Below are 25,232 nucleotides of genomic sequence, written 5' to 3' on the forward strand. Positions count from 1 at the left end.
ATTACCTGAGGTAATTTTTACCTGAAAGACCTATCTGTACAGCAGGGCAAACATCTAATTACCAAACACCTTTTTTTCTTATAATCCATGAATTACCCTTCTCCCCTTGGAAACCTCAGGCCCCGACCCTATTCCTTAGCCCAGGATAGCTTACAAGCCCCAAACTGCCTGACTTGACCTTGCATCTTACAGCTTTGGGGCTCCCATACATACAGAACTAAATTTGTTTTTCTTCTGTTAATCTGTCTTATGCCAATTTAACTAATGGACTAGTCAAGGAATCTAGAAGGAAAGAAGGGAAAATATTTCTGCCCCTACAACTTCAATGTTATCATGAGAGAACTTTTTGGGATCCTGTACCTTTAATCCTTTCTTTCTCCTCCAACTCCTTCTCTTGGTCTTTTGCTGCATTTTCTCAATTTTTCTGCCTAACCCCATTGCAAAGCAGATCTTTGAATCTTCTCTCTCCGTAGCTTTTTATTGACACAACTGAATTTGTGCCAAAATGTAAAAGTACCTGGCTTCCACTATTCAAAAGACAAGAAATGTAAAATGCTGGTGAGGATGTGGAGAAATGGGAACCTTCCTATACTGTTGGTGGGAATGTGAATTGGTGCAACCATTGTGGAAAGCAGTATGGAGATTCCTCAAGAACTAAAATTAGAAATACCATTTGAGCCAGTAATTCCACTCCTAGGAATTTACCCAAAGAAAACAAGATCCCTGATGAGAAAAGGCATATGCACCCTTATGTTTATCACCTCATTATTTGCAATACTCAACATATGGAAGCAACCTAAGTGTCCATTGGTAGATGAATGGATAAAGAAGATGTGGTACATATACACAATGGAATATTATTCAGCCATAAAAAGAAAAGAAATCTTCCCATTTGAGACAACATGGATGGATCTAGAGGGTAGTATGTTCAGTGAAAAAAGCCAGGCAGAGAAAGACAAATACCAAATAATTTCACTTATTTGTGGAGTATAAAAACAAAGCAAAACAGAAGGGACAAGATAGCAGTAGACTCACAGACACTGAGAAGGGACTAATGGTTACCAAGAAGGAGGGGTTGGGGTGGGTGGGTGGGAAAGGTGGGAGGGGATAAAGGGGCACAATAATTCACAATCACAATATAAGTTGGTCATGGGGACAGTAGTACAAACGGAGAACACAGTTAATGATTCTGTATTATCTTAATATGTTGATAGTGACCTCATTAGAGGGGGTGAGGATTTAATAATATGGGTAACTGTTGAACCACTGTGTTGTGCATTTGAAAGCAACATAAGATTGAATATTAATGATACTTTATTTTTTTGAAAAGAGTACCCAGCTTCTAAGCTGGCTTCCAAAACTAGGAGGCCTCAAGCAATAGGGAGCTTACTTTTACTTTTCCCTGTGGCAGGAGTTCTCATATTCAGTGTACTGGGGCCCTCTTTAAAATATAAATTTGAGAGTCACCAACTTCTGAAATTCTGACTCAGTAAATCAGGCACAGGTCCTATAATCAAAATTTTTACCATGTAACTCAGATGTTTGTTTTTGTTTTTGTTTTTTGATGCGTGGTTCAAGAGGATCATTTTCAAGATTTAAGGAAATAGTTCTGTAATGATTTCAGACAGGAGAAAACCAAGACTAAAATAATCTGTAAGAAAGATATTGTTATTCACTATGCAGCTCCTACTATAGTCTCTCATTTCTATGAGGAATATGTAAGAAGATACAGACATAAAAGATGATACTGGTTATAAAGCTGAGGTTTATTTTGACTGGCCTGACTTCCTATTGAAATGCCTGACTTCATATTTCGATGTTCACCCTGCACCTACCTGCACTATACCAAATTTAGAATATCTGGCACCAGACTTTTGATTCTCTCTCCTCCCCTACTTCAGACCTGCTCCTTCCTCAAGGTTCCATATCTTAATATAAGGGTACCACAATCCACTTACTGGCATTAAAATTTGACTCCTCTCTTTCTCACACATATACACAACCCATCAGCAGCTCCTGTTGGTTTTACCGTCAAAATATAGCCTAAATATTACCACTAGAATATGTTTCCAAAGACAAAGAGCTTTGTCTATTTTGCTATATATATATATTTTTTTAAACAATTTATTTAGTGTTGCAAAAAGGATCTTGCCATTCAATATACCTATTAAGAAATTCACTTCCTCTTTAAATTATTCCAGAAGACATTGTCTATGTAATCCTCCCAAAAACTTAATATATTGCTTGCAAAGCCACACACACACACAAATCTCTGAATAATAAACTAATTGTGGATGGTATGGGCGGGAAGAAAGCCCCACTTTCTACTGGACAGCTGCACATGGATTGTCCACAGCGATTCAAACTCAACCTGACTTAGCCAAATTCGTTAGGACCCCTCTACATGTGAAATTTGATTTTCTTTCTATATTTTATGTCAATGTTAAGAAAAATACAAGACAATTACCATACTCTCTTTTGCCAAAAGCTTCTATTATTCAGAAAAATATTTTCTGTTCCTATCAATTCCCCACATCTGATGAGTTGCCAGTTTCAATCTCCAGAATGTCTTTTATATTTATGTTTCTTTCCCCATAGTCATTTCCACTGCCTTGGTTTTATCCTCATTATCACTTTCCTAAAGAGTCTCAATAAGCTTCTCACTGGTTTCCCAGTACCTGGCCTCCATTACTTAAACACATTCTTACCATCGTTCCAGATTAATCTTCCTTTGAGAAGCCCTGACATATTAGAACACTCTTTCAAGTGACTCCAAGTATTTCAAACTTACAAAATACAATCTAACATGATATAACCCTCAGGTAAGACGGTGGCAGATACCCACAAAATAAAGACCATGAAAGCAATGTAAATCGTCTAAGGGTATTTATGTGAAGTCTCTATTCCTTGAAATTACCAAGAAAAGTTCATGAAAGCCTATGGTTTCCTGGAATTCCCTGAATGACATTTTCAGCATAGTTATTTATGTGTCAGCAAGCAATTAGAAATTTACCCTTACTTCTTCTTCAACTTAGGTACAATTTCTTTTCATGCTTTGGACCTTTTCAAAATTATACTCACATGTCAACAATACCACAAACGCTACCTCCCTCAGCAAAGGAGTACTTCTACCCCAAATGAGATCCAAGTCTCCTGTGTCTATGTTCTGGCACTTAGCATGGGCTTCTGCAATAACCTTCTTACTGTAGGCTCCTGTTTACATGATAGTCTCTCCCACGAGATTAGAAATTCCTTGTAGGTAAGGACCATGCCTTAGTCACTTCTGTATTTCCTCCACAGAATGTAATAGAACAGATTACCCATGGTGGGTATTCAATAAATATTTGCTGAATGAAATAAGAAAAGGAAATAGCTCCAAATTAGATAAGCCCTAGAAAGCCAGTGTGTTGGTTCAGGCTGCTTTATTTTTGTGCATGCCTTTTGCTGCTACCCTTGGACAGAGCCCTCTGCTTCTCTATGTTGCTTTCATCTCCTTCTGGATGATAAAGATACAGTGTATGACTTCAAACTGACAATCTATAGGTACTGCATTGTTGCTGATGGTTTCTCAGCACTTAGAGAATTCTTACAGACTCCTATTTACTAGGAGAGAAATTCTAAGCCAGGCTTGACTCTAACTGCTGCTCGTCTTCCCTCTAGTCTACGGTCAAATACCTACATTGAGTTACACAGACCACTGAAGCAGTAGTGAGTAGTCACTGAAACTCAAGTCCCTTTCAGTTTAGTTTAGGAAAAAATGTGCATGAGAATTTGTGTTTTCCTTAAGTTATGCACATCATATTTGCAACGTGTTTTGCACACTAGCATTGATGCACTATCAAAGGAGGAATGAAAGTGGAGAGCAGAGCATGGTATCTATTGACAGCTCAGGAATGGGGAGGCCAAGAGGAAATAGTGAAGCTTTGCAAACAAATGATACAATAGCAGCTCTCTGATACTCAACTACACCACTGGGAAAAGGAGAAAGTAGCCTTTTCACACAGCTTGTTGTAGGATTAACTAAGGCAGTGGTGACAAATACTTTTGTTGAAGTATTTCCACTGCCTTGGTTTTATCCTCATAATCACTTTCCTAAAGAGTCTCAATAAGCTTCTCACTGGTTTCCCAGTACCTGGCCTCCATTACTTAAACACATTCTTACCATCGTTCCAGATTAATCTTCCTTTGAGAAGCCCTGACATATTAGAACACTCTTTCAAGTGACTCAATTTCAATGTAATTAGGGCGATATAACAACTCCAAGGAGCCTAACGGGTAAGTTCTACTGTAATTCATTTCATTCACAATGATGACAAATATTGATAGAATTGGTTCAGGTTGGTCAAGGATCTGCTAGAATTATCAATGCCTCCCATCTGTGGGCAGGACATCACCCTGATTTTTAAAAATTTATAGTTTAAACCCAGACAGCTTCGGCATCTGCTACATCTTCCCCTGAGAAGGAACCTGGGGAGATAGATTTAACCAGTCTTCCTGAAAAAGAATTCAAAACAAAAGTCATAACCATGCTGATGGACTTGCAGAGAAATATGCAAGAACGAAGGAAGGAGAATACAGAAATAAAACAAGCTCTGGAAGGACTTCAAAACAGAATGGACGAGATGCAAGAGACCATTAATGGACTAGAAAATAGAGAATAGGAACTCAGAGAAGCTGATGCAGAGATAGATGAAAGGATCTCCAGGAATGAAAGAATTCTAAGAGAGCTGAGTGACCAATCAAAATGGAACAATATCTGCATTATAGGGGTACCAGAAGAAGAAGAGAGAGAAAAAGGGATAGAAAGTGTCTTTGAAGAAATAATTGCCGAAAACTTCCCCAAACTAGGGGAAGAATTGGCCTGTCAGATCGCAGAGTTACACAGAACTCCCATGACAAGGGATCCAAGGAGGGCAACACCAAGACACATAATAATTAAAATGGCAAAGATCAAGGACAAGGAAAGAGTTTTAAAGGCAGCCAGAGAGAAAAAAAAGGTTACCTACAAAGGAAAACCCATCAGGCTATCATCAGACTTCTCAACAGAAACCCTACAGGCCAGAAGAGAATGGCATGATATACTTAATGCAATGAAACAGAAGGGCCTCGAACAAAGAATGCTGTATCCAGCACGAATATCATTTAAATATGAAGGAGGGATTAAACAATTCCCAGACAAGCAAAAGTTGATGGAAATATGCCTCCCACAAACCACCACTACAGGGGATCCTACAGGGACTGCTATAGATGGGAGCACTCCTAAAAAGAGCACAGAACAAAACACCCAACATATGAAGAAGGGAGGAGGAGGAATAAGAAGGGAGAGAAATAAAGAATCATCAGACCATGTTTATAATAGCTCAACAAGTGAGTTAAATTAGACAGTAAGATAGTAAAGAAGCTAACCCTGAACCTTTGGTAACCACAAACTTAAAGCCTGCAATGGCAATAAGTACATACCTTTCAATAATCACCCTAAATGTAAATGGACTGAATGCACCAATAAAAAGACACAGAGTAATAGAATGGATAAAAAAGCAAGACCCATCCACATGCTGCTTACAAGAGACTCACCTTAAACCCAAAGACATGCACAGACTTAAAGTCAAGGGATGGAAAAAGATATTTCATGCAAACAACAGAGAGAAGAAAGCAGGTGTTGCAATTCTGGTATCAGACAAAACAGACTTCAAAATAAAGAAAGTAACAAAAGATAAAGAAGGACAGTACATAATGATAAAGGGCTCAGTCCAACAAGAGGATATAACAATTATAAATATATATGCATCCAATACAGGAGCACCAACATACCTGAAACAAATACTAACAGAACTAAAGGAGGAAATAGAATGCAATGCATTCATTCTAGGAGACTTCAACACACCACTCACCCCAAAGGACAGATCCACCAGACAGAAAATAAGTAAGGACTTAGAGGCACTGAACAACACACTAGAACAGAAGGACCTAATAGACATCTACAGAACTCTACATCCAAAAGCAACAGGATACACATTCTTCTCAAGTGCACATGGAACATTCTCCAGAATAGATCACATACTAGGCCACAAAAAGAGCCTCAGTAAATTCCAAAAGATTGAAATCCTACCAACCAACTTTTCAGACCACAAAGGCATAAAACTAGAAATAAACTGTACAAAGAAAGCAAAAAGGCTCAAAAAGACATGGAGGCTTAACAACACACTCCTAAATAGTGGATCAATGACCAAATCAAAATGGAGATCCAGCAATATATGGAAACAAATGAAAACAACAACACAAAGCCCCAACTACTGTGGGACACAACAAAAGCAGTCTTAAGAGGAAAGTATATAGCAATCCAGGCATATTTAAAAAAGGAAGAAAATCCCAAATGAATGGTCTAATGTCACAATTATCAAAATTGGAAAAAGAAGAACAAATGAGGCCTAAGGTCAGCAGAAGGAGGGACATAATAAAGATCAGAGAAGAAATAAATCAAGTTGAGAAGAATAAAACAATAGCAAAAATTAATGAAACCAAGAGATGGTTCTTTGAGAAAATAAACAAAATAGATAAGCCTCTAGCCAGACTTATTAAGAGGAAAAGAGAGTCAACACAAATCAACAGTATCAGAAACAAGAAAGGAAAAATCATGACAGACCCCACAGAAATACAAAGAATTATTAGAGAGTACTATGAAAACCTATATGCTAACAAGCTGGGAAACCTAGGAGAAATGGACAACTTCCTAGAAAAATACAATCTTCCAAGACTGACCCAGAAAGAAACAGAAAATCTAAACAGACCAGCAACGAAATTGAAGCAGTAATAAAAAAACTACCAAAGAACAAAACCCCCAGGCCAGATGGATTCACCTCGGAGTTTTATCAGACCTACAGGGAAGACATAATACCCATTCTCCTTAAAGTTTTCCAAAAAATAGAAGAGGAGGGGATACTCCCAAACTCATTCTGTGAACCTAACATCACCCTAATACCAAAACCAGGCAGAGACCCCACCAAAAAAAGAAAACTACAGACCAATATCCCTGATGAACGTAGATGCAAAAATACTCAACAAAATATTAGCAAACCGAATTCAAAAATACATCAAAAGGATCGTAGACCATGACCAAATGGGATTCATCCCAGGGATGCAAGGATGGTACAACATTCGAAAGTCCATCAACATCATCCACCAAATCAACAAAAAGAAAGACAAAAACCACATGATCATCTCCATAGATGCTGAAAAAGCATTTGACAAAGTTCAACATCCATTCCTGATAAAAACTCTCAGCAAAATGGGAATAGAGGGCAAGTACCTCAACATAATAAAGGCCATTTATGATAAACCCAGAGCCAACATTATATTGAACAGCAAGAAGCTGAAAGCTTTTCCTCTGAGATCTGGAACTAGACAGGGATGCCCACTCTCCCCACTGTTATTTAACATAGTACTGGAGGTCCTAGCCACGGCATTCAGACAAAACAAAGAAATACAAGGAATCCAGATTGGTAAAGAAGAAGTTAAACTGTCACTATTTGCAGATGACATGATACTGCACATAAAAAAACCTAAAGACTCCACCCCATAACTACTAGAACTGATATCGGAATACAGCAAATTTGCAGGATACAAAATTAACACACAGAAATCTGTGCCTTTCCTATACACTAACAATGAACAGAAAGAGAAATCAGGAAAACAACTCCATTCACAATTGCATCAAAAAAAAATAAAATACCTAGGAATAAACCTAACCAAAGAAGTGAAACACGTATACTCTGAAAACTACAAGTCACTCTTAAGAGAAATTAAAGGGGACACTAAAAGATGGAAACTCATCCCATGCTCGTGGCTAGGAAGAATTAATATCGCCAAAATGGCCATCCTGCCCAAAGCAATATACAGATTTGATGCAATCCCTATGAAACTACCAGCAACATTCTTCAATGAACTGGAACAAATAATTCAAAAATTCATATGGAAACACCAAAGATCCTGAATAGCCAAAGCAATCCTGAGAAAGAAGAATAAAGTAGGGGGGATCTCACTCCCCAACTTCAAGCTCTACTATAAAGCCATAGTAATCAAGACAATTTGGTACTGGCACAAGAACAGAGCCACAGACCAATGGAACAGACTAGAGAATCCAGACATTAACCCAGACATATATGGTCAATTAATATTTGATAAAGGAGCCATGGACATACAATGGCAAAATGACAGTCTCTTCAACAGATGGTGCTGGCAAAACTGGACAGCTACATGCAGGAGAATGAAACTGGATCATTGTCTAGCCCCATATACAAAAGTGAACTCAAATGGATCAAAGACCTGAATGTAAGTCATGAAATCATTAAACTCTTGGAAAAAAACATAGGCAAAAACCTCTTAGACATAAACATGAGTGACCTCTTCCTGAACATATCTCCCCAGGCAAGGAAAACAACAGCAAAAATGAATGAGTGGGACTATATTAAGCTGAAAAGCTTCTGTACAGCAAAAGACACCATCAATAGAACAAAAAGGAACCCTACAGTATGGGAGAATATATTCGAAAATGCAGATCCGATAAAGGCTTGATGTCCAGAATATATAAAGAGCTCACACGCCTCAACAAACAAAAGACAAATAACCCAATTAAAAAATGGGCAGAGGAACTGAACAGACAGTTCTCTAAAAAAGAAATACAGATGGCCAACAGACACATGAAAAGATGCTCCACATTGCTAATTATCAGAGAAATGCAAATTAAATCTACAATGAGGTATCACCTCACACCAGTAAGGATAGCTGCCATCCAAAAGACAAACAACAACAAATGTTGGCGAGGCTGTGGAGAAAGGGGAACCCTCCTGCACTGCTGGTGGGAATGTAAATTAGTTCAACCATTGTGGAAAGCAGTATGGAGGTTCATCAAAATGCTCAAAACAGACCTACCATTTGACCCAGGAATTCCACTCCTAGGAATTTACCCTAAGAACACAGCAATCAAGTTTGAGAAAGACAGATGCACCCCTATGTTTATCGCAGCACTATTTACAATAGCTAAGAATTGGAAGCAACCTATATGTCCATTGATAGATGAATGGATAAAGATGTGGTACATATACACAATGGAATACTACTCAGCCATAAGAAGAGGGCAAATACTACCATTTGCAGCAATATAGATGGAGCTGGAGGGTATTATGCTCAGTGAAATAAGCCAAGCGGAGAAAGAGAAATACCAAATGATATCATTCATCTGTGGAGTATAAGAACAAAGGAAAAACTGAAGGAACAAAACAGCAGCAGAATCACAGAACCCAAGAATGGACTAACAGGTACCAAAGGGAAAGTGACTGGGGAGGGTGGGTGGGTGGGGAGGGATAAGGGTGGGGGAGAAAAAGGGGGGTATTAAGATTAGCATGCATGGGGGGGTGGGAGAAAGGGGAGGGCTGTACAACACAAAGAAGACAAGTAGTGATTCTGTAACATTTTGCTATGCTGATGGACAGTGACTGTGAAGGGGTTTGTGGGGGGGACCTGGTATAGGGGAGAGACTAGTAAACATAATATTCATCATGTAAGTGTAGATTAATGATAACAAAAAAAAGAAAGAAAGAAAGAAAGAAAAGGGGGATTACTCCCTGATAGGATAAAACTAACTGTAAATCAACGATTAATGCATGCTTTAAATATCCTTAATTTTGACCACTTAAAGGGTGTCAGATGATCAGCCATGGAGGTACATTTTTCTGATAATATTCCTTTCTCTTAAAAAAAAAAAAGCAGTTCCTATGTGGTGACCTCCAATGAGTTCTACACAATGGTATAAAGGGCATACAAAAGTGTAGGCAAAGGGTCTGTTTGTGTTTATACAGAGGATGAAAGCCTAATTTGGCTACCCAGAAAATGAACTAAGATACGATATGAAAAAGAACTTCCAACATCAGCACTCTTTGGAAGACTCATACCAGAAGATGATCATCAAAAAACCCCAACAAAGATCCACGCGCTGCTACAGCTGTAGATGCACTAATCCCACTGGTTCCTGGACCTGCCATGGGAATGAAGAAGGAGATATCTAAGCTGGCCTGTGCATGCAGTAAATCAACAAATTTGACTGGATCTATACTGTGGGAACTCAACCAAGAATTAGGAGAAGTGCAAATTGTAGCGCTCCAAAATCTTACAACTACAGACTATCTACTGTTAAAAGAACATATGGGATGTGAACAGTCCCCAGGAATGGGTTGTTTTAATTTGTCTGATTTCTCTCAGACTGTTCAAGTTCAGTTGGACAATACCCACCATATCATAGATAAGTTTTCACAAATGCCTAAGGTGCCTAACTGGTTTTCTTGGCTTCACTGGAGATGGATGGTAATTATAGGTATGCTTTAGTTATGTAACTGTATTCCTATTATGTTAATGTGTGTGCGCAATTTAATTAGTAGTTTAAAACCTATACATGCCGAAGTTACTCTACAAGAAGATATGTCAAAGAAATAATCAGTCTTCCCATGTTTTCTTCTGCCTGCTACTTCTATAGCTTTTCTTCTTCCTTCCTAATCAACCCTTAAATAGAATTCGTGCCTCATATCGAATTTACCAAGTATCATAAGTCTTCCAAGTGGTAAAGATACCTCAAGACAAATGCTGGGCATAGAAGCCACAGGGCATAAATATGCAAAGAAGTAAAAAGCTAACCTTTTCAAACAATAAGGCTTCTCTCTCACTTACCAACTTTACATTTCCCTGTATGGGCCCAGAAGATGACTGGTTAGCCAGAGACGGGTGAGATTCCTCAAGGGAGGAACAACCTAAGACAGGCACAGTCACAGGGGAGCCTTCAGGTGAGAAATTGGGGATCAACAGAGGCTTAGAACCTCACTCCCCCTGTTTTGAGAGAAATCTTCTGCATCCGTGGATGTTTTATTGCCTTTGTGTATCTTGGATTAACACTTTGTCTACAGGCACACACCTGATCATCTACATTTGCTCTCTTACAACACTGAACTATGTTTTCTACCTTTATCTTGCATCTACCTACCACTTCAGCATTTTATTAAAAATAATAATAATAAAGAGAGAAATGAGGTATCCACATATAAATCAAGTATAAAAATCAAACGAATATTCCTATTTGACCTGATTGTTTATAGTTCATAATGCATGATCAAAACCAAAAGTTTCTGTGATGACTGCCCTTGTACTGTTCACCATGTAACTTATTCACTATGTAAGAATTTGTTCTCCATGTAAGAACTTGTTCATTATGCTTCAGAAGATTGGAGACTGATGAAAACTGGGCTTGAGATGGATTAATGATTGTGCATTGAGCATTGACCCCCCTATACAGAATTTTATTGGTGTTAACAACCATTTGATCAATAAATATGAGAGATGCTCTCTCAAAAAACAAACAAACAAACATAAAAAGTACAGACTTCCAATTGTAAAATAAATAAGTAAGTGGGATGTTATGTATAGCATAAGGAATATAGTCAAAATATTGTAAGAACTTTGTATGGTGATAGCTGGTAGCTAGAATTATCATGTATATAAATGTTGAATCACTGTGTTGTACACCTGAAACTAATGTAATACTGTGTGTCAACTACCCTTCAATAAAAAAATGAAATAAAACATGAGAAACAGGAAAAAAAATTTTATAGTTTGATGAATATTTCAGGAAACGGGACCAGGGTTAGCTGAAGGGTTTATTGTTTCATTTATTCCCCATTAGAAAAGTGTTTACAACAATCCATTACCAACATTGCTCTTGTGCTCAGCCTGAAAGTATGTTTTTTTTTCAGTTGTCTGCACAGTATGGTGTATGAGAATTGGCATACGTCACTGGAATGGGGGAAAAGGACAAAGGATTCCTAAAGCTGAGACTCCTTGGGCATTCCTGAAACATACTGGGCTCAGATATGGGATATGTCTGGCCCTTTTTATTACAGAAAGAATGGAGCCAGGGTAAGATTCAGAATCAGTTCTCTTACCTCATCTGGTATGTGAATGGTCAAATATTTCCTTAGATTTTTATAAAAACATAAAAAACAATTGTAAATTACTATGAAACAGAGAGAGCTTAAGGAAGGGTTTTGTACATTATATTTTCTCCTTAGTTATTGTAGAAATAGAGCATGTTTTTGGGAAGGATCTTGTGTAACTTCCTTCAGGAAAAAAAAAAACCTGACACAGTTGTAAATTTCATCTGCTTTTCATGAGAAAAACATTAAAGTTTAATGGTAATCAGGGGAATCTCAGTGCTGGGTAGACATTTTATAAATGGTCTCCCATAATCATTACTTTACTAATTATGTTGCACTTATTTTTATGTGTGTGTTCCTTAAGCATTGACCAAAATTATCACAAACATAATTCAAATCATCAAGGTTTTATTTCAAAGGATTATGTAGAAAAAATTTAAAGCCTGCAATGCTTAATTTAAAAAATATATTATATCTAAAGTATTCCTCCTGTTGGGAGTCTAATGCTCTAGTTCATTCAGTAGCTAAAAATTGCTGTTTGCTTGGCACTGTTCTAGACACCAAAGATGCACATGCATAAAAGAAAAATAAAGGAACTATTGTCATGGAACTTAGATATCACTTAAGGGAGAAAACAGGAAAAATTAATAAACAGACCAGTAATATAATTTCTAAAAGTAATAAGTTCTATGACAAAAATAAAATGAGATGGTGTCATAGTAAATGAAGGGGGTAGTGGTTCAGACTTCTTAGAGACCTTTTCTAAACATGTGACATGTGAACTAAGCAAGAGTCAGCCATGCCAGGGTCAGAGGGGGTTGGAAATTGTGAAGACTGTAAAGCAGGAATATACTGAGTCTGTTCAAGATAAAGAAATTCTAGTATAATGATCACTTGCTCAAGGGATGTTCCTTCATACATGAATGTTAATTCAAAGAGTTACTCTTCTCTAGTGTATTTATCTTTTTCGCTTCCCTAAAGGCCAGTTCATTTACTAAGAGGATAGTTGAAAATATCTCTTGATTTTGGGAAAGTCAAGGCTTGACTTAGGGAAAGTTTTTGGCATTTTTAAAGTTTGGAAAGTAGCTTCTTAATCCTCCATGAAAAAAACTAGGTGTCTTAAAATCATATTAGTCATATAATGCAGTCCCCTAAACCTGTGTGTGTGTGTGTATACACATTTTTATTTATGTGTTTTTAAATATGTGTGTATATGTATATATGCATTCACATGTTTTTTATTTATGTGTTTGTAAGTTCTTAAATTCTTATTTTCCCCTTTTCCACTGAGAGTTTAGGTTCCTGACCAGTTGCAAAGTTTATTGTGTCTGGAGGAAAAAAAACCACATAGATTTATAAACTAGGATAATGTTACTGACTTTCAGGAATCTGTGAATCACTATCACCATCTCTGATGACTTCAAAGAACAAGGTCTTTCTAGGCTTTCCTGTGTCTAAAACATAAATCAAGCCCAAGTACATAAATATTCCAATAATTATGAAGTCCTTTTCCTGAACCAGCTGGCAGGAAGATTTGGTAGCATATTTGTTTTTGAGCTTTCTAAATTGCAGAACTTTTGTATAAGTACTCTATTTAGAGAGATTTTTAGCTATTTTTCATAATGAAAAGTTGATTCAGTTTCACCCAATGTCAAAATGGTTTCATAAGCATTTCAATTCTCTACGCTGTCCCAAAAAGATTAGTACAACCTGCACATTTTAAGAAAGACAAAATGGTATTTATAAGCAATATGGTTCTCTACCAAAGTGAATGACTTATCAAATTTATTCTAAATTGATGAATACATTATTATAGATAGTGGCATTCTGACCTCATTTCTAACAATGCAGTGATAAAATCAAGACCCCACGTGGTTATAAACTATGTGCTTTATAAATTCATTGTAGTCACTTAGTAGGAATAAAAACTCACTGAAAATCTAGAAAAGGATATTACAGTTTTTAGCCACTGCTGTAGTCCCATTGTGAGCTAGGAATAGCAAAAAAAAGTGTTTACACAAACCAGTTTTAGAAATTTTCAAGTGTTACCATGTTAATTTCTATAGAAATGTTCCCTATAATTCTCTAAAGGCTGATTTGGGGTCAATGTAATATTTTTATTAATTATTTGAACAATAAAAACGTCACTGAAGAAAAATTTTTCACAGAAACATATTTAGAAAGTTGCAAGTAGTTTTGAGTAAAAAAATGGGGTATTTAATTGGAAAATATGAAATATTTTCTTTAGATCTCAAGTTTTTCATCTTTTGGGTTTCAGAGGGAGGCCCCAAAATGACTTAAAGGCCAAAATGACTTAAATGGCTAGGAGCACAGTGACCCATAAAAATTCCAAAAAAACATTTTTACAAAAATGATTTTAGTGAAAAAATATTCCAGTATTTTATATGAAAAATTTTAATAGAGCTATGACATGCAAGATTCCTAAGTACATATTTTAGGAAAAAAATATGAAAAATTATTTTGAAGAGAAATTACTTCTCAAATTTAAGTATTCAGCAAAGCAAAAGTAGCAACAGTTTTCCCTATATTTTAGGCTTCTTCCTTTTTCCTTTCCTTCCATTCTTATTCATTTTCTTACTTTCTCCTTTTCTCTTCTCCTTCCTTAAGCAGGTTGTAGAAAGCCTGCTAGAAGTAATTAGAGAATTTTGGCTATATCTTTTATTATCTACTTTTTAAAATTTAAGTATGTTTGATTAAATCAGCCCCAAACAGGGTAAAAACCCTAGAGTGAAAACTTTCACAAGTCTCTCTCCCTTTGGGTTCATTCTTTATGGTGCCCCCAGAATTGTCTCATGAGAAATGCAAACCATGGTGGAACTCTCCTTAAAATCTTTTAAGGGTTCCCTTTACACAGCAGAGTTGAAGCCATCCAAGATCTTCAGTATGGCACACAAGGCCTTTCGTAACCCGACCTGTATCTAACGCTCCGGCTTCATCCTTAGACTCTCCTCATCCCCACCTAACACTGGAGTCACCCAGGTGCTTAGCATTCTTTCCATGGCCCATGCTATTTCACGCCTCTGATTTTGCTCATGTTATTTCCTCTGCTCAGAACATCCTTACTCAATTTTCTTCCCCTCTGTAACTTAAATTTATGCATTAAAATTCAGTTTAGGTGTCATCTCCTGTATCTTTCTCTGATTCCCCCAATGGAACAAAGTGTCTCGCTTATATGTTTCCATTACATCCTGTAACCCATCTGTCAGAGCGCTTGTCACATTACATTGAGATTATCTGTTAATATGTCTGTCTCTTCAACTGGAGTGTAGGTTCCCTGGTTTCTACTATCTTCGTTCCCTAGATTCTTAGCATAGTAACTGGTGCAATACTATAAGTCACTCTTATGGGCAGAGATCCAGAATGTGAAGCGGTGAAGTCTATCAGCTTATCTTAGCCTGATGCCATTCAGTACTTAGTCCTCTAAATGCCTTTGTTCTGAGTCTGTGCAAAGCAAAAACACTTGTAACCATCGTACAGTTTCTGTGACAGAGACAGTGTTCCCTCGCACTTTCCAGAGGCGCTTGCACTTATGTTGATCCAGTGTGATTGGTTTTGGCCAAATGATTATGGACATGACTGACGTGGGTTGCGTTTGACAGAGGTAGTTCAGAGCCAGTATTTTTTTCCAGTTCACTCCTCTCCTACCACGACAACTTTAAAGGCTGCATAACAACTTATCCCAAATTTTGAAAGTTAAAACAACATTTATTATCTCAGAGCTTCTAATAGTCAGGCATCTGCAAGGAGTTTAGCAAGACAGTTCATGTTTCAGAGTCTGTCTTTAAGCTTCAGTTAAACCAGGGTCGTGGGGGCGGGGGGTTGGTAAGGGAGGGTAACGTCGCAGTCATCTCAAAACACAGTCAGCCTGAAGCATTTGCATCCCAGATCATACGTGTTGGCAGGTTACATTTTCTCTGTGGTTGTCAGCTGAATATTTAAATTTCTCACCATGTGGGCTGCTCTCAACAAGGCTGCTTACTTTCTCCAGCATAAGAAATCTACGAGCAAGAGAGAGTGGAAACCCAAGGCAGAAGCTGTAATAATTTATACTGTAACCTTGAAAGAGATGTACAATCACTTCTGTTCTATGCTGTTGGCTACCCAAACCATTTGTGGCACAACGTGGAAAGGGTCTACACCAGGGTGTGACGGCCCAGGGAGGAGTGGGAGGCTGTTTGGGAGGCTGTTTACCACGGAGTCCACGTGATGAAGGACGCCTGGGCCATGAGCTATTGGTTGAAACAGACTCTCCAACCCACGTTAGATGTTAAATAAATAAATGAACTTGAGAGGCTGAGCCAATGAGAATTCAGGGTTTATTCGTCACTATGGTAAGGCCTCGCTATTCCCACCAATAAAGCTCTTCATGTAGGTATGTTCATCTACACGATGACTGAAAGAACTTCAAGTATCCCAGAACAAGTAATTTCTTCTTTTAAATTAAAACATTGGAATTCTTTGTTTATTTTCTTTTTTCTGCCAGGGTTGTGAATTTGTTCATGTGTCTGTACTCAGAATGTTGACAAAATCAGGCATAAAAATATCATAGCTGAAGGCCAGATAAAGGTAGTTAGCAGCTCGTATCCTGGCCTCTTGGAGTACAGGAAACTGGCAAGCTTTTCTCAAGCCGACACATGATCCCTTGATATTTTCATGTGCTCAAACTTCTTTTAAAGTGATTTTAAATCACTTTAAGTGCTTGAATTTTTTCAACAAGTAAGACCTACCTCACAAGAATGTTGTGAAGAGTAAATGGGAAAATATATGTAACAGAAGCCTCTGAAGAGTAAAATATTACATAAATATTAAACATGGTTCATATATATGTAATACTGAAAGCAAATTACTGGAAAATACTCAATGAGAAAAATACCAAAATAAAGTACATATTTATTCTGAACAGTTTTTTTTTTATGAGAAAACAGTTCTGGCAAGAAATTTAATGCTATTTTAATATATATCCAATCCATTCAGTTGGTTAAGAGATCATCTCTCATTGAGAACAAAGTTGAAATAAATAAATTTAATCCTAAGAGGAGTCAGTTATTCAAAAAAATGGATCATATATGTCATGTATTTCATCCAATAGCATCTCAGATGTCCCACTGTCAGTGCCTAAAGGTCATTTATATATATATATAAAACACCATTATGTTCTAGAAACACTCTTACATGATATAAAGATTCACCTATTCAGTCAAATCAATGGAACTTGTGATTTTGTTTAAAGTTAATGTTAATTAAATCAGAAAAATAAAGAAGTAAAATGAGTAGCAAAAAAAAGGTAAAGAAGTCGATGAGCAGGTTTGAAAATAAAAAGAAAAAAAAGTCTCTAGTTTACCTGAGATATTAAATATTTAGGCCCTCAGTCTTACATTGTGTCTAAGACAGCACCTTCAATAATAAAATAATCCTTGGCCACAATTAGCCAACATTTATCTGCTGAGTCACACCCCCCCAGAACAGACAAAAGCATTTTTGGCAGCACCTATTTTACCTTGAGATTTTCTCTGGTAAAGTAACCCTCGCCTGACCTTGATCAGCCTATCAAATGAGCTCATGCTCATAGCTGAAGACTGTAGTCTAGCAGAGAAACAGCATGGCAACATGCCAGGACAACTCTGTAAATTGTCCAGAGGGCATACCTAAGCATCGTCTCTGCTCTCTTTTCCTGTGTTTCTCAGGAGTAGAAGCAAGGGAGAGAGACATAACGAGGTAATGGAACACAGGTGGGTGGGCCATGGAACCTGATCAATCTGTATCTGAAACCTAGTGTTGCTATTTACTCTCTGATGAAACTTTGGAACAAGTTAAGGTAGCTTTTTGAACTTAATCTGTCTCAGTTGTAAAGCAAGGAGATTAATCTCCTCATTGTAAGTTAGTCATGAGGCTTCACTGAAATCCATGTATTCATTGTGGAGCCTAGCACTCAGGACCTGGCATTTAATGCTTAATAAATAGTATTTATTTTCCTTTGCACTGAGAAGAGAAACAGGAGATGAACATCCTGGGCTTTACCCATCGCATGTCATTGCCTGAACCTTACCAGTGAGCCACTGCTTAACAGAACCAGCATCTCTAAGTGTGTGGGAGACGTCAGAAGGCTACAAGAAGGTGCAAAGATCTCTTTTCACCAATGAAATAACACCAGTGATGGATGCCACTGAAATTTCAGGAGCTGTGTGACAATTCAGGGACTTTGAAATGATGACATAGATGCAACACACGAGCCTTCACAGGTATATCCTAAAATACGAAATAACGAAAATTCATATGAACATATACACATTTATGCCCTAATAAAATCAAGGAAAAAACCCTGGAATGTTGTATTTGCATTTGAGTGATAGGCTTGGCCTATTTTTACCTTCCTCCTATTTTCTTTCAAACATAAAAAGAATCCATTATATTTAAATTATCAGTAATACATGTTCTCTAATTATTGTCCAGCCATGATAAATGTTGCTGTTACCTATGAGATAGCCTTTTAAAAAGTTATCATGGAGATGCTGTTCAAGTCAAAAACATGATTTATTTTACCCAGTAAAACTAAGCAGTTAGAGTTTCAGAAAAAATGTGGAGGCATCAGTTTAATTCTTATTCACATAAGCATATTTGGCATTGTGTAACTAAAGACACTCAAGTTTAAAGCTTAATGGCTAATATTACCTTTTACAGTCACTATACTGACTTCTAGCAGGTTTGGCAGATATGAGTAATGTGTCGTTGCTGACCTCCTTCTGCTTCCTGTGTATGAAAGGGTGCGTTTACGAACACCCACAGCCCTATGAAAAAAAGCCCTAAGTCTCTTAGATTTAGGAGTAGAAAGAACTTACAACTCTGACATTTCTGCATATGGGACGCAAGATTAGCTCTGTAAGAAGCAACTGCACTGCAGATATTCCTCCCATCCCACCCACCCAATTTAGCTTAACTATTAATGAGTATATTCCTTAGTGAGCAAAGTGCTTTACTAGATTGAATCAACAGATTAACAGTGCATGTATGTCTGCATGTGTGTGCTATTTAAAACACTAATAGTGATAGATCAATCAACCAACAATTCAAAAACTCTGAAGAAATAGGACCCAGTGCAAGCCAACTTAAACTGAGAGAAAATTACGATAGTTAGGAACAACTTTTGCAGAGAGGTGGGAAGGCAATGTTAAGCAATCAGTATGGAGGCACTAAACATCTACTAGGGGATGGGTGGGTGGGCTGGCAGCAAAAAGGAGTGCCAACTCCAATTTACTAATAGCTTTTAGGAAAACACTTAATTGAGAAAATGGCTAATAGCTTTTAGGAAAACACTTAATGGAGAAAATGGCTAGCAGAGAGGCCATAAAGAGCCACAGAGCTACATACTGGCCATGGAGGTGGAAGATGGCTGCAAACCACATCAGGGAAAAATTTCAATAGTGGGAATGAAGGAGTAGAAATTGAAATTGAGTATCTATTATGTGTTGAGAAAAAAAGCAAATGTGTGTGTATATATATATATATATATATATATATATGTGTGTGTGTGTGTGTGTATAGATATGCATATACATATTTACATTATTTGTATGTGTGCTCTTATATGTATTTATTAGAGGATATCTATATATTATATCCTCATAAGATTTCTACAAGGCAGGCATTATTGATCTTAATTTACAATTGGAAAAATCATACTTGGTGAGTTCAATAATTTGCTAATAGTCACACAAAAAGCAAGAAACACCGCTGAACTGATGTCATTTGTTGAATGTTCTCATTTTTCATATGGAGACAACAACAGGGAAAACTGAAACATTCCAGGTGAAAATCATGATATCTTTGAATGGAGCAGTAAGAGAGTCAAAGAACTGCCCATTTCTTTCAGATGTTTAATGTTTGGACCTGACAGAACCTGTCTCACCATCTAATTTCAACTCAAAGAATAAGAAGTAGGAAACAACATCAAATATAGCCCTTTAAATGTCGCCAAGAGCCCTTCCCCCCCAAACACACACACACACACACACACACACACACTAATTTTCAAAACATCATATTGCTCAAAATGTACTGGTCAAGTGCTTGGATGCATCTACTTGGCTATAGTACAAGACATAAAAAATAGGTTCTATGTGGCATAATTTTGAAGATACTGGAAAAACACCGCTTCTGAAAAGAACCTTGTCCCACCTTCCTCTTAGGACTTAAAATTCTATAATTAGACATGCATGTGTCTTTTATTAGAATGCAAATACTCATGAAATTCTATGCATAGTAATTTGGCCTTATTTTGAATGACTTTTGTGCCCTTTTTTTTTTTCCAGGAAACTACTTTGCACCTCTGGGAAGAAACATCTGATACCAGAGAGGGGATAAGGGGATAGAATGAGAGAGGGGGGCTGTGGAAGTGAAGAAGTGGTGTGACATAGACTGTCTGCTCAGAGCATATCCTGTTACATCACTTCACAAAAGGACATTGTGGGGGAAAGGACTTATAACTGATGACAGTATATTTGTAAGTTCAACAAGATTAAGCTTTTCCAAGTAGTCAGTTACATGAAAGTGAAATGGCAAATAAACCTAAAGGGTCAGTGATTACATCTGCTGCCTACACTGTGGTATTTCACCTTCATACCTAATGTGGCCTCTTTAGCTTGCTTGAATAATGTGATGCCTTGTCTTGAAACTCTCCGCAGAAAATAACTTATATCAAAGGGGCCAAAAAGCAATTCTCAATCAAATCCATTTTGCAAATTTGACGGTGACATCAAAAAGCAGGGAGTTGTTTGTGATTAATGACACTGCTCATTTGTTTAGATGTCAGACTTAAACCTCATCAGCTTCCAGGGAATATGTCAGTAAAGAATGGGCTTCAGTTCAGCCAGAGAGGATTTCACTGTCATTCAGTCCTGAGTAAAACAGCTGTCACTATCTTGAGAGCACGGTGCTTTGAGTAAATCTCTGTTTTTTAAGCTGAATGGAATTGGCCATTTCAGCACTTGTTACCATGGACAGTACTCTCTTCCTTGACGTTATGAAACAAGCAGCTTTGCTGTAGAGGTATATTCTTCTTGAGACTAAAACACTCCCAGGCTAGTAAATATGCACCACTAAACTATGCAAGTAGGATATGAGGACTATGCATCACAGGTCTGTGCAAAGCCTGAATGAAATAACATTGAAAAGGAGCAGATTTTATCACAGAAATTAAGCCTGAAATAAAATTAGTGAAAGGAAATAGTTATGATTTGTAGCTATTCCTGTAAAACATGTCAATTTTTTACTGCAATGCAATAACCTTCTTCCTGGATATTTTTGTTGTGGGAGAGAACAACAGAACCATTAACCCTTCTTGGTAATTTATTAGCAGTGGACATAGAGTCAAGGGAGAATAGGGAGTACATGTAATAGGCTTGTAGACAACCAGGAGCAAAGAATGCATTCTCTATATGCTTTCTAGCTCTAGAATGGAGTATCAGTGGAGAGTTCTGGACCTGAGGTCAGAAGAAATGAACTGAATCCGAATCATGTTTCTTAATAAGGCATTTCTTTTCCCTAAATCTTGCTGCTTCTGTCAAATGTGCATTTCTTTAAGGTTTCAGTGAAAGAGGGTATGTGAAGGCATCTGGCACACAGTAGGTACTCAATTGATGTTCAACTTGATTGTTCACTTATCATTAAGTGTTGGCATAATGCAGTGAAATGTGCTATGCTAGTAGTCATGTGTCTTAATAGTTGTAGCCCTAAGGATAGATGACCAAAAGATGACAAATAAGAGAGTCATTAACAGATTTATCCTTATAACAAAGGGCTCTAATGATGTGTATTTCCGTCCTCATCCCTGTTGACGTCTCCAAAAGATTCCCTTTAGGTTTGCATATAAACAACAAACAGAAGGAAAAGAGCCAGAAAAATAATACAGAAAAAACAAACTAAAGTTCCCAGAAGATTCTTCTCTCTCTTATCAAATCATATTCTACCCGCTCTCTCCAGAATGCCTCTCAGTCACATGCTACCAACTACTTTGCCTGCTGGATGGTGAGACACCACTTCCAAGGCTCTCTGCCCAGATTGACAACCTGGGGGGAGAAGGTAAAAATCAGGCAGGTGCTGAAAGCCCAAGTTCCTTAGCCTCCATTGCAGCTACACGTTCCGTACTTTAAACTTCAAAGCCTCCCAGTCTCTCTCGTCTCATCCATCTGATCTTTTCCCCTTTTAATCACTGAAAATCAAGAGCATCTTCTAGCTTCTCTCACCTCCTCCTGTAATTTTCAGCAGAGATTCCCTCCACACTGCCCTCTGCTTCTGAAACGCCTCCCACTCTTCATTCATGAAGGTACACCCTCCTTCCATTCACAATTCCTGTTAAGTTGTCCCTCCCTTCCAAAGCTCCTTTTCTTTAAGTGGATTCCCCAGCAGCCCTAATAAACCCCATCACCACAGCCAGCCTATCACCACTACAGCCCCCTCCCCAATCCTCAGAAATTGTGCAAAGGTAGGGAGTGGGTGGGGAAATCCGTTTGCATATACACCTAGACAGGGAACACATAGAGAGAGCCTAGCATCAAGCTTGGTCTGGTCTTAGAAAAAAAAAAAAAAAAAGTCAGGTACAAACATTCCCCTAGCATGGCCACAGGAATACTCTGGGGAAAAAAAAAAAAAATACTGGTCGAGTGGATGAATGAATGAATGGATGGATGGATGAATGATTGCCATCTCTTCGGTACTTTTCTCAGATGCCCCTCCTCCTTGCTTGCTCCCCGCCCGGTTCCTGTTTAATTCAGCATCAGAGCGTGGCTGCACGTCCTTCCTTTGCCTGTCTCCGCTCCCGACCCTTTCATTTCCACCTCCAGAAAGGGCTGAAACCTCCTCGACAAAGGGCACCCTACCTAGCTCCCAAATCCTTTGTGACTTCAGCAGCCCCGAGAGAGCTTGCTCCTAAGGGGCGCAGAGTTGCATTCTGCCAGCTTCACCTCTCCCGAAATCCCCGGAAAAACACAGCTACTTTACACAAAAGGATGACTAATTTCCCCACACTAACAAGATGCACCTGGAGATGCCCCGTCGCCCTCTCCCCCCGCCCCCTCCCCCTGCGGCCGCTGGTAACCTAGGTGCTCGCAAAGGAAACGCGTTCCCCGCCGCTCCCTGCAGAAAAAGGAGCCGCCGTTCCAAGGGCTTGCTCCTGGTTCGTAAAATCAGAAAACTTTTTTTTTTTTAAATAGAAAACCCCACCCCGAGAGCAGCGACCTCTTTGTTTGCCTCCCAGGGGGAGGGAGGGGTCTTCGGGGCCCTTGCCAGCCGGGGGGCGGAGGGGACGTGACAGCGCCCTGGAGGGCTGGCTGCCCGGGACCAGACTCACCCAGGACGTTGCCGACGAGAGCCACCACGAACACGATGATGTACCCGGCGATGAGGACCCACTCATATTCTTTCGGGTGCAGGTACTCCCTCCACAGGTACCGCAGGAATTCCTCGTCATCATAGTCGGTGGGGTTGAAAAAGGGCTCTTGAGTTTCATTCAGCTCCGAGGCAGATGACCAGTTGCGACAAGGCGGGGAGTCGTCCAGCTTGGTGCCGGACATCACGGGCCCCGGTCCGGTTCCGCTCAGCGCTGCAGGCCGCTCCTCCCCTGCCCCATGAGCACTGGTGATGTGCCGTGGGAACTGCCAAGCCGGCGGGCGCGAGGGGCTCCGGAGCAGAAAATGACGTGAAAAGTTACGGAGCCAATGCCTCCGGAGTCTTATTTACGCCCAGCAACTTCTGCGGCGGCTTTGCTGTCTTGGCAGGCGATGTGCACCGGGAGGAGAGGCGGCCGAGGACCTAGGGACCGGGCACCGGCGGCTGCAGCAATGACACCGAGAGGAGAGAGCTACCTCGGTTCGGCTCGGGCTCAATTACTCTCATTCCAGCACTGAGTCCGCAGCCCACAGCCTCCTCCCGCGCGGAGGGGGAGCTGAAGCTGAAGTGGGGGGGGGGGGGGAGTAATGAGAATTATTTTAACCTGTTTTGTGGGTTAAATTTCCCTCCTTTCTACTTTTTTTTCCCCTGCATTTCTCCTGTGCAGTTTCTATAAGCCATACACAGACACGTGTAAGTCTGTGGACATGAAGAGCGTGTCAGCACAAGGTTAACATGCGATTTGTTGATGTATTATTATTTTTGCAAGATAAATATAAAAGTGATGAGGAGGGGCCACTGGGCTCCTTAAGCAGGACTGTGCAAAAGTCGTTTCAGGCAAATATGTTCACATTTGTTTGGCTTTGCCAACTTAGCGCCTGCTGAATCTTTAAGGCATCTCTTCCTTTCCCCCTCCTCCAAACTGGGGAATGAGACCGTTTTTGAATTGCAGGATATATTTAGCTGGAATTTGTACTTCCAACAGCAAGTGTCATCAGAAATACAGCCACAAATCCTTGAAGGACACCTGGGTCATAAAAGTGTTCATGGGTAATGTTGTCAAGCAAAGGAAACAGTGACATGCCAAACAGCACTCAACGGATTCTCAGTAGGATATAATGGTATAAGCAGAAATGCTGTCTCTGGTGAAAACCACACCCCACTGGGACTTCTTCTCACTGACTCAGGACTGATGTCACCTGCCATTCTCTAAGGAATTGATTTTTGTCTCTAAGAATAGTATTTTGGGATTTGTCAGAATGTGAGTTCAGGATCCTTTCATTCTCAATAACCATGATAGGAATATTACATTTGATTATGATCTTGGACATGGGACTATGATCTGTGCAACCATCTAATCTGAATTTCAGTTTCATATTAGAAGCCTTCTGATAATATGATTGATGTGTCCCTATCTACTTTGGATGAGACCATCTCAATTCACTCTCTCCACCATCATGAGGCTGCTCTAAAGGTTAGAAAACTGTTCCTTTTATTGTCAATAAGCATATTGACAATAGACTTTGTCAATATCTCACATAATATACAACTAGATGGAAATACAATAATCTTGTTTGGGTCTTGCCAGTACAAAATATATACTATTATTTCAATGCAACCAATGTTTATATCTAACTATTCTTTCAAAAGTCATGGGACACAGGTTCACATTGAACATTTGTTATTAACCTGTCTGACCCCACTCCCAATCATAATTCTCCACATTTGTTTTGTAATTTAGGGGTTATAAAATTATTTCAAACGTATTATTTTAAACCCCTTGAAAGGTTGGTTATTAGCCCCATTTTACAAATGAGGAAACTGTTCCTGCAGAGATTAAATGATATACCAAACGCTAAG

At 38.7% G+C, this 25,232-nt stretch overlaps 1 protein-coding gene across 1 annotated transcript in view; it reads right to left on the reverse strand.

The window, feature by feature from the left end:
- The window catches only part of HCRTR2 (hypocretin receptor 2), a 103,957-nt gene extending 80,057 nt beyond the window's left edge, over positions 1–23,900 (reverse strand). Inside the window, exon 1 of the mRNA XM_037020817.2 lies at positions 23,335–23,900. Within this exon, the coding sequence (XP_036876712.1) occupies positions 23,335–23,557 (223 nt within the window). The 5' untranslated portion in view covers positions 23,558–23,900. The remainder of the gene's footprint in view (positions 1–23,334) is intronic.
- Between the last annotated feature and the right edge of the window lie 1,332 nt (positions 23,901–25,232).

This window comes from Manis javanica, chromosome 16 (assembly GCF_040802235.1).
Source record: "Manis javanica isolate MJ-LG chromosome 16, MJ_LKY, whole genome shotgun sequence".
NCBI lineage: Eukaryota > Metazoa > Chordata > Mammalia > Pholidota > Manidae > Manis > Manis javanica.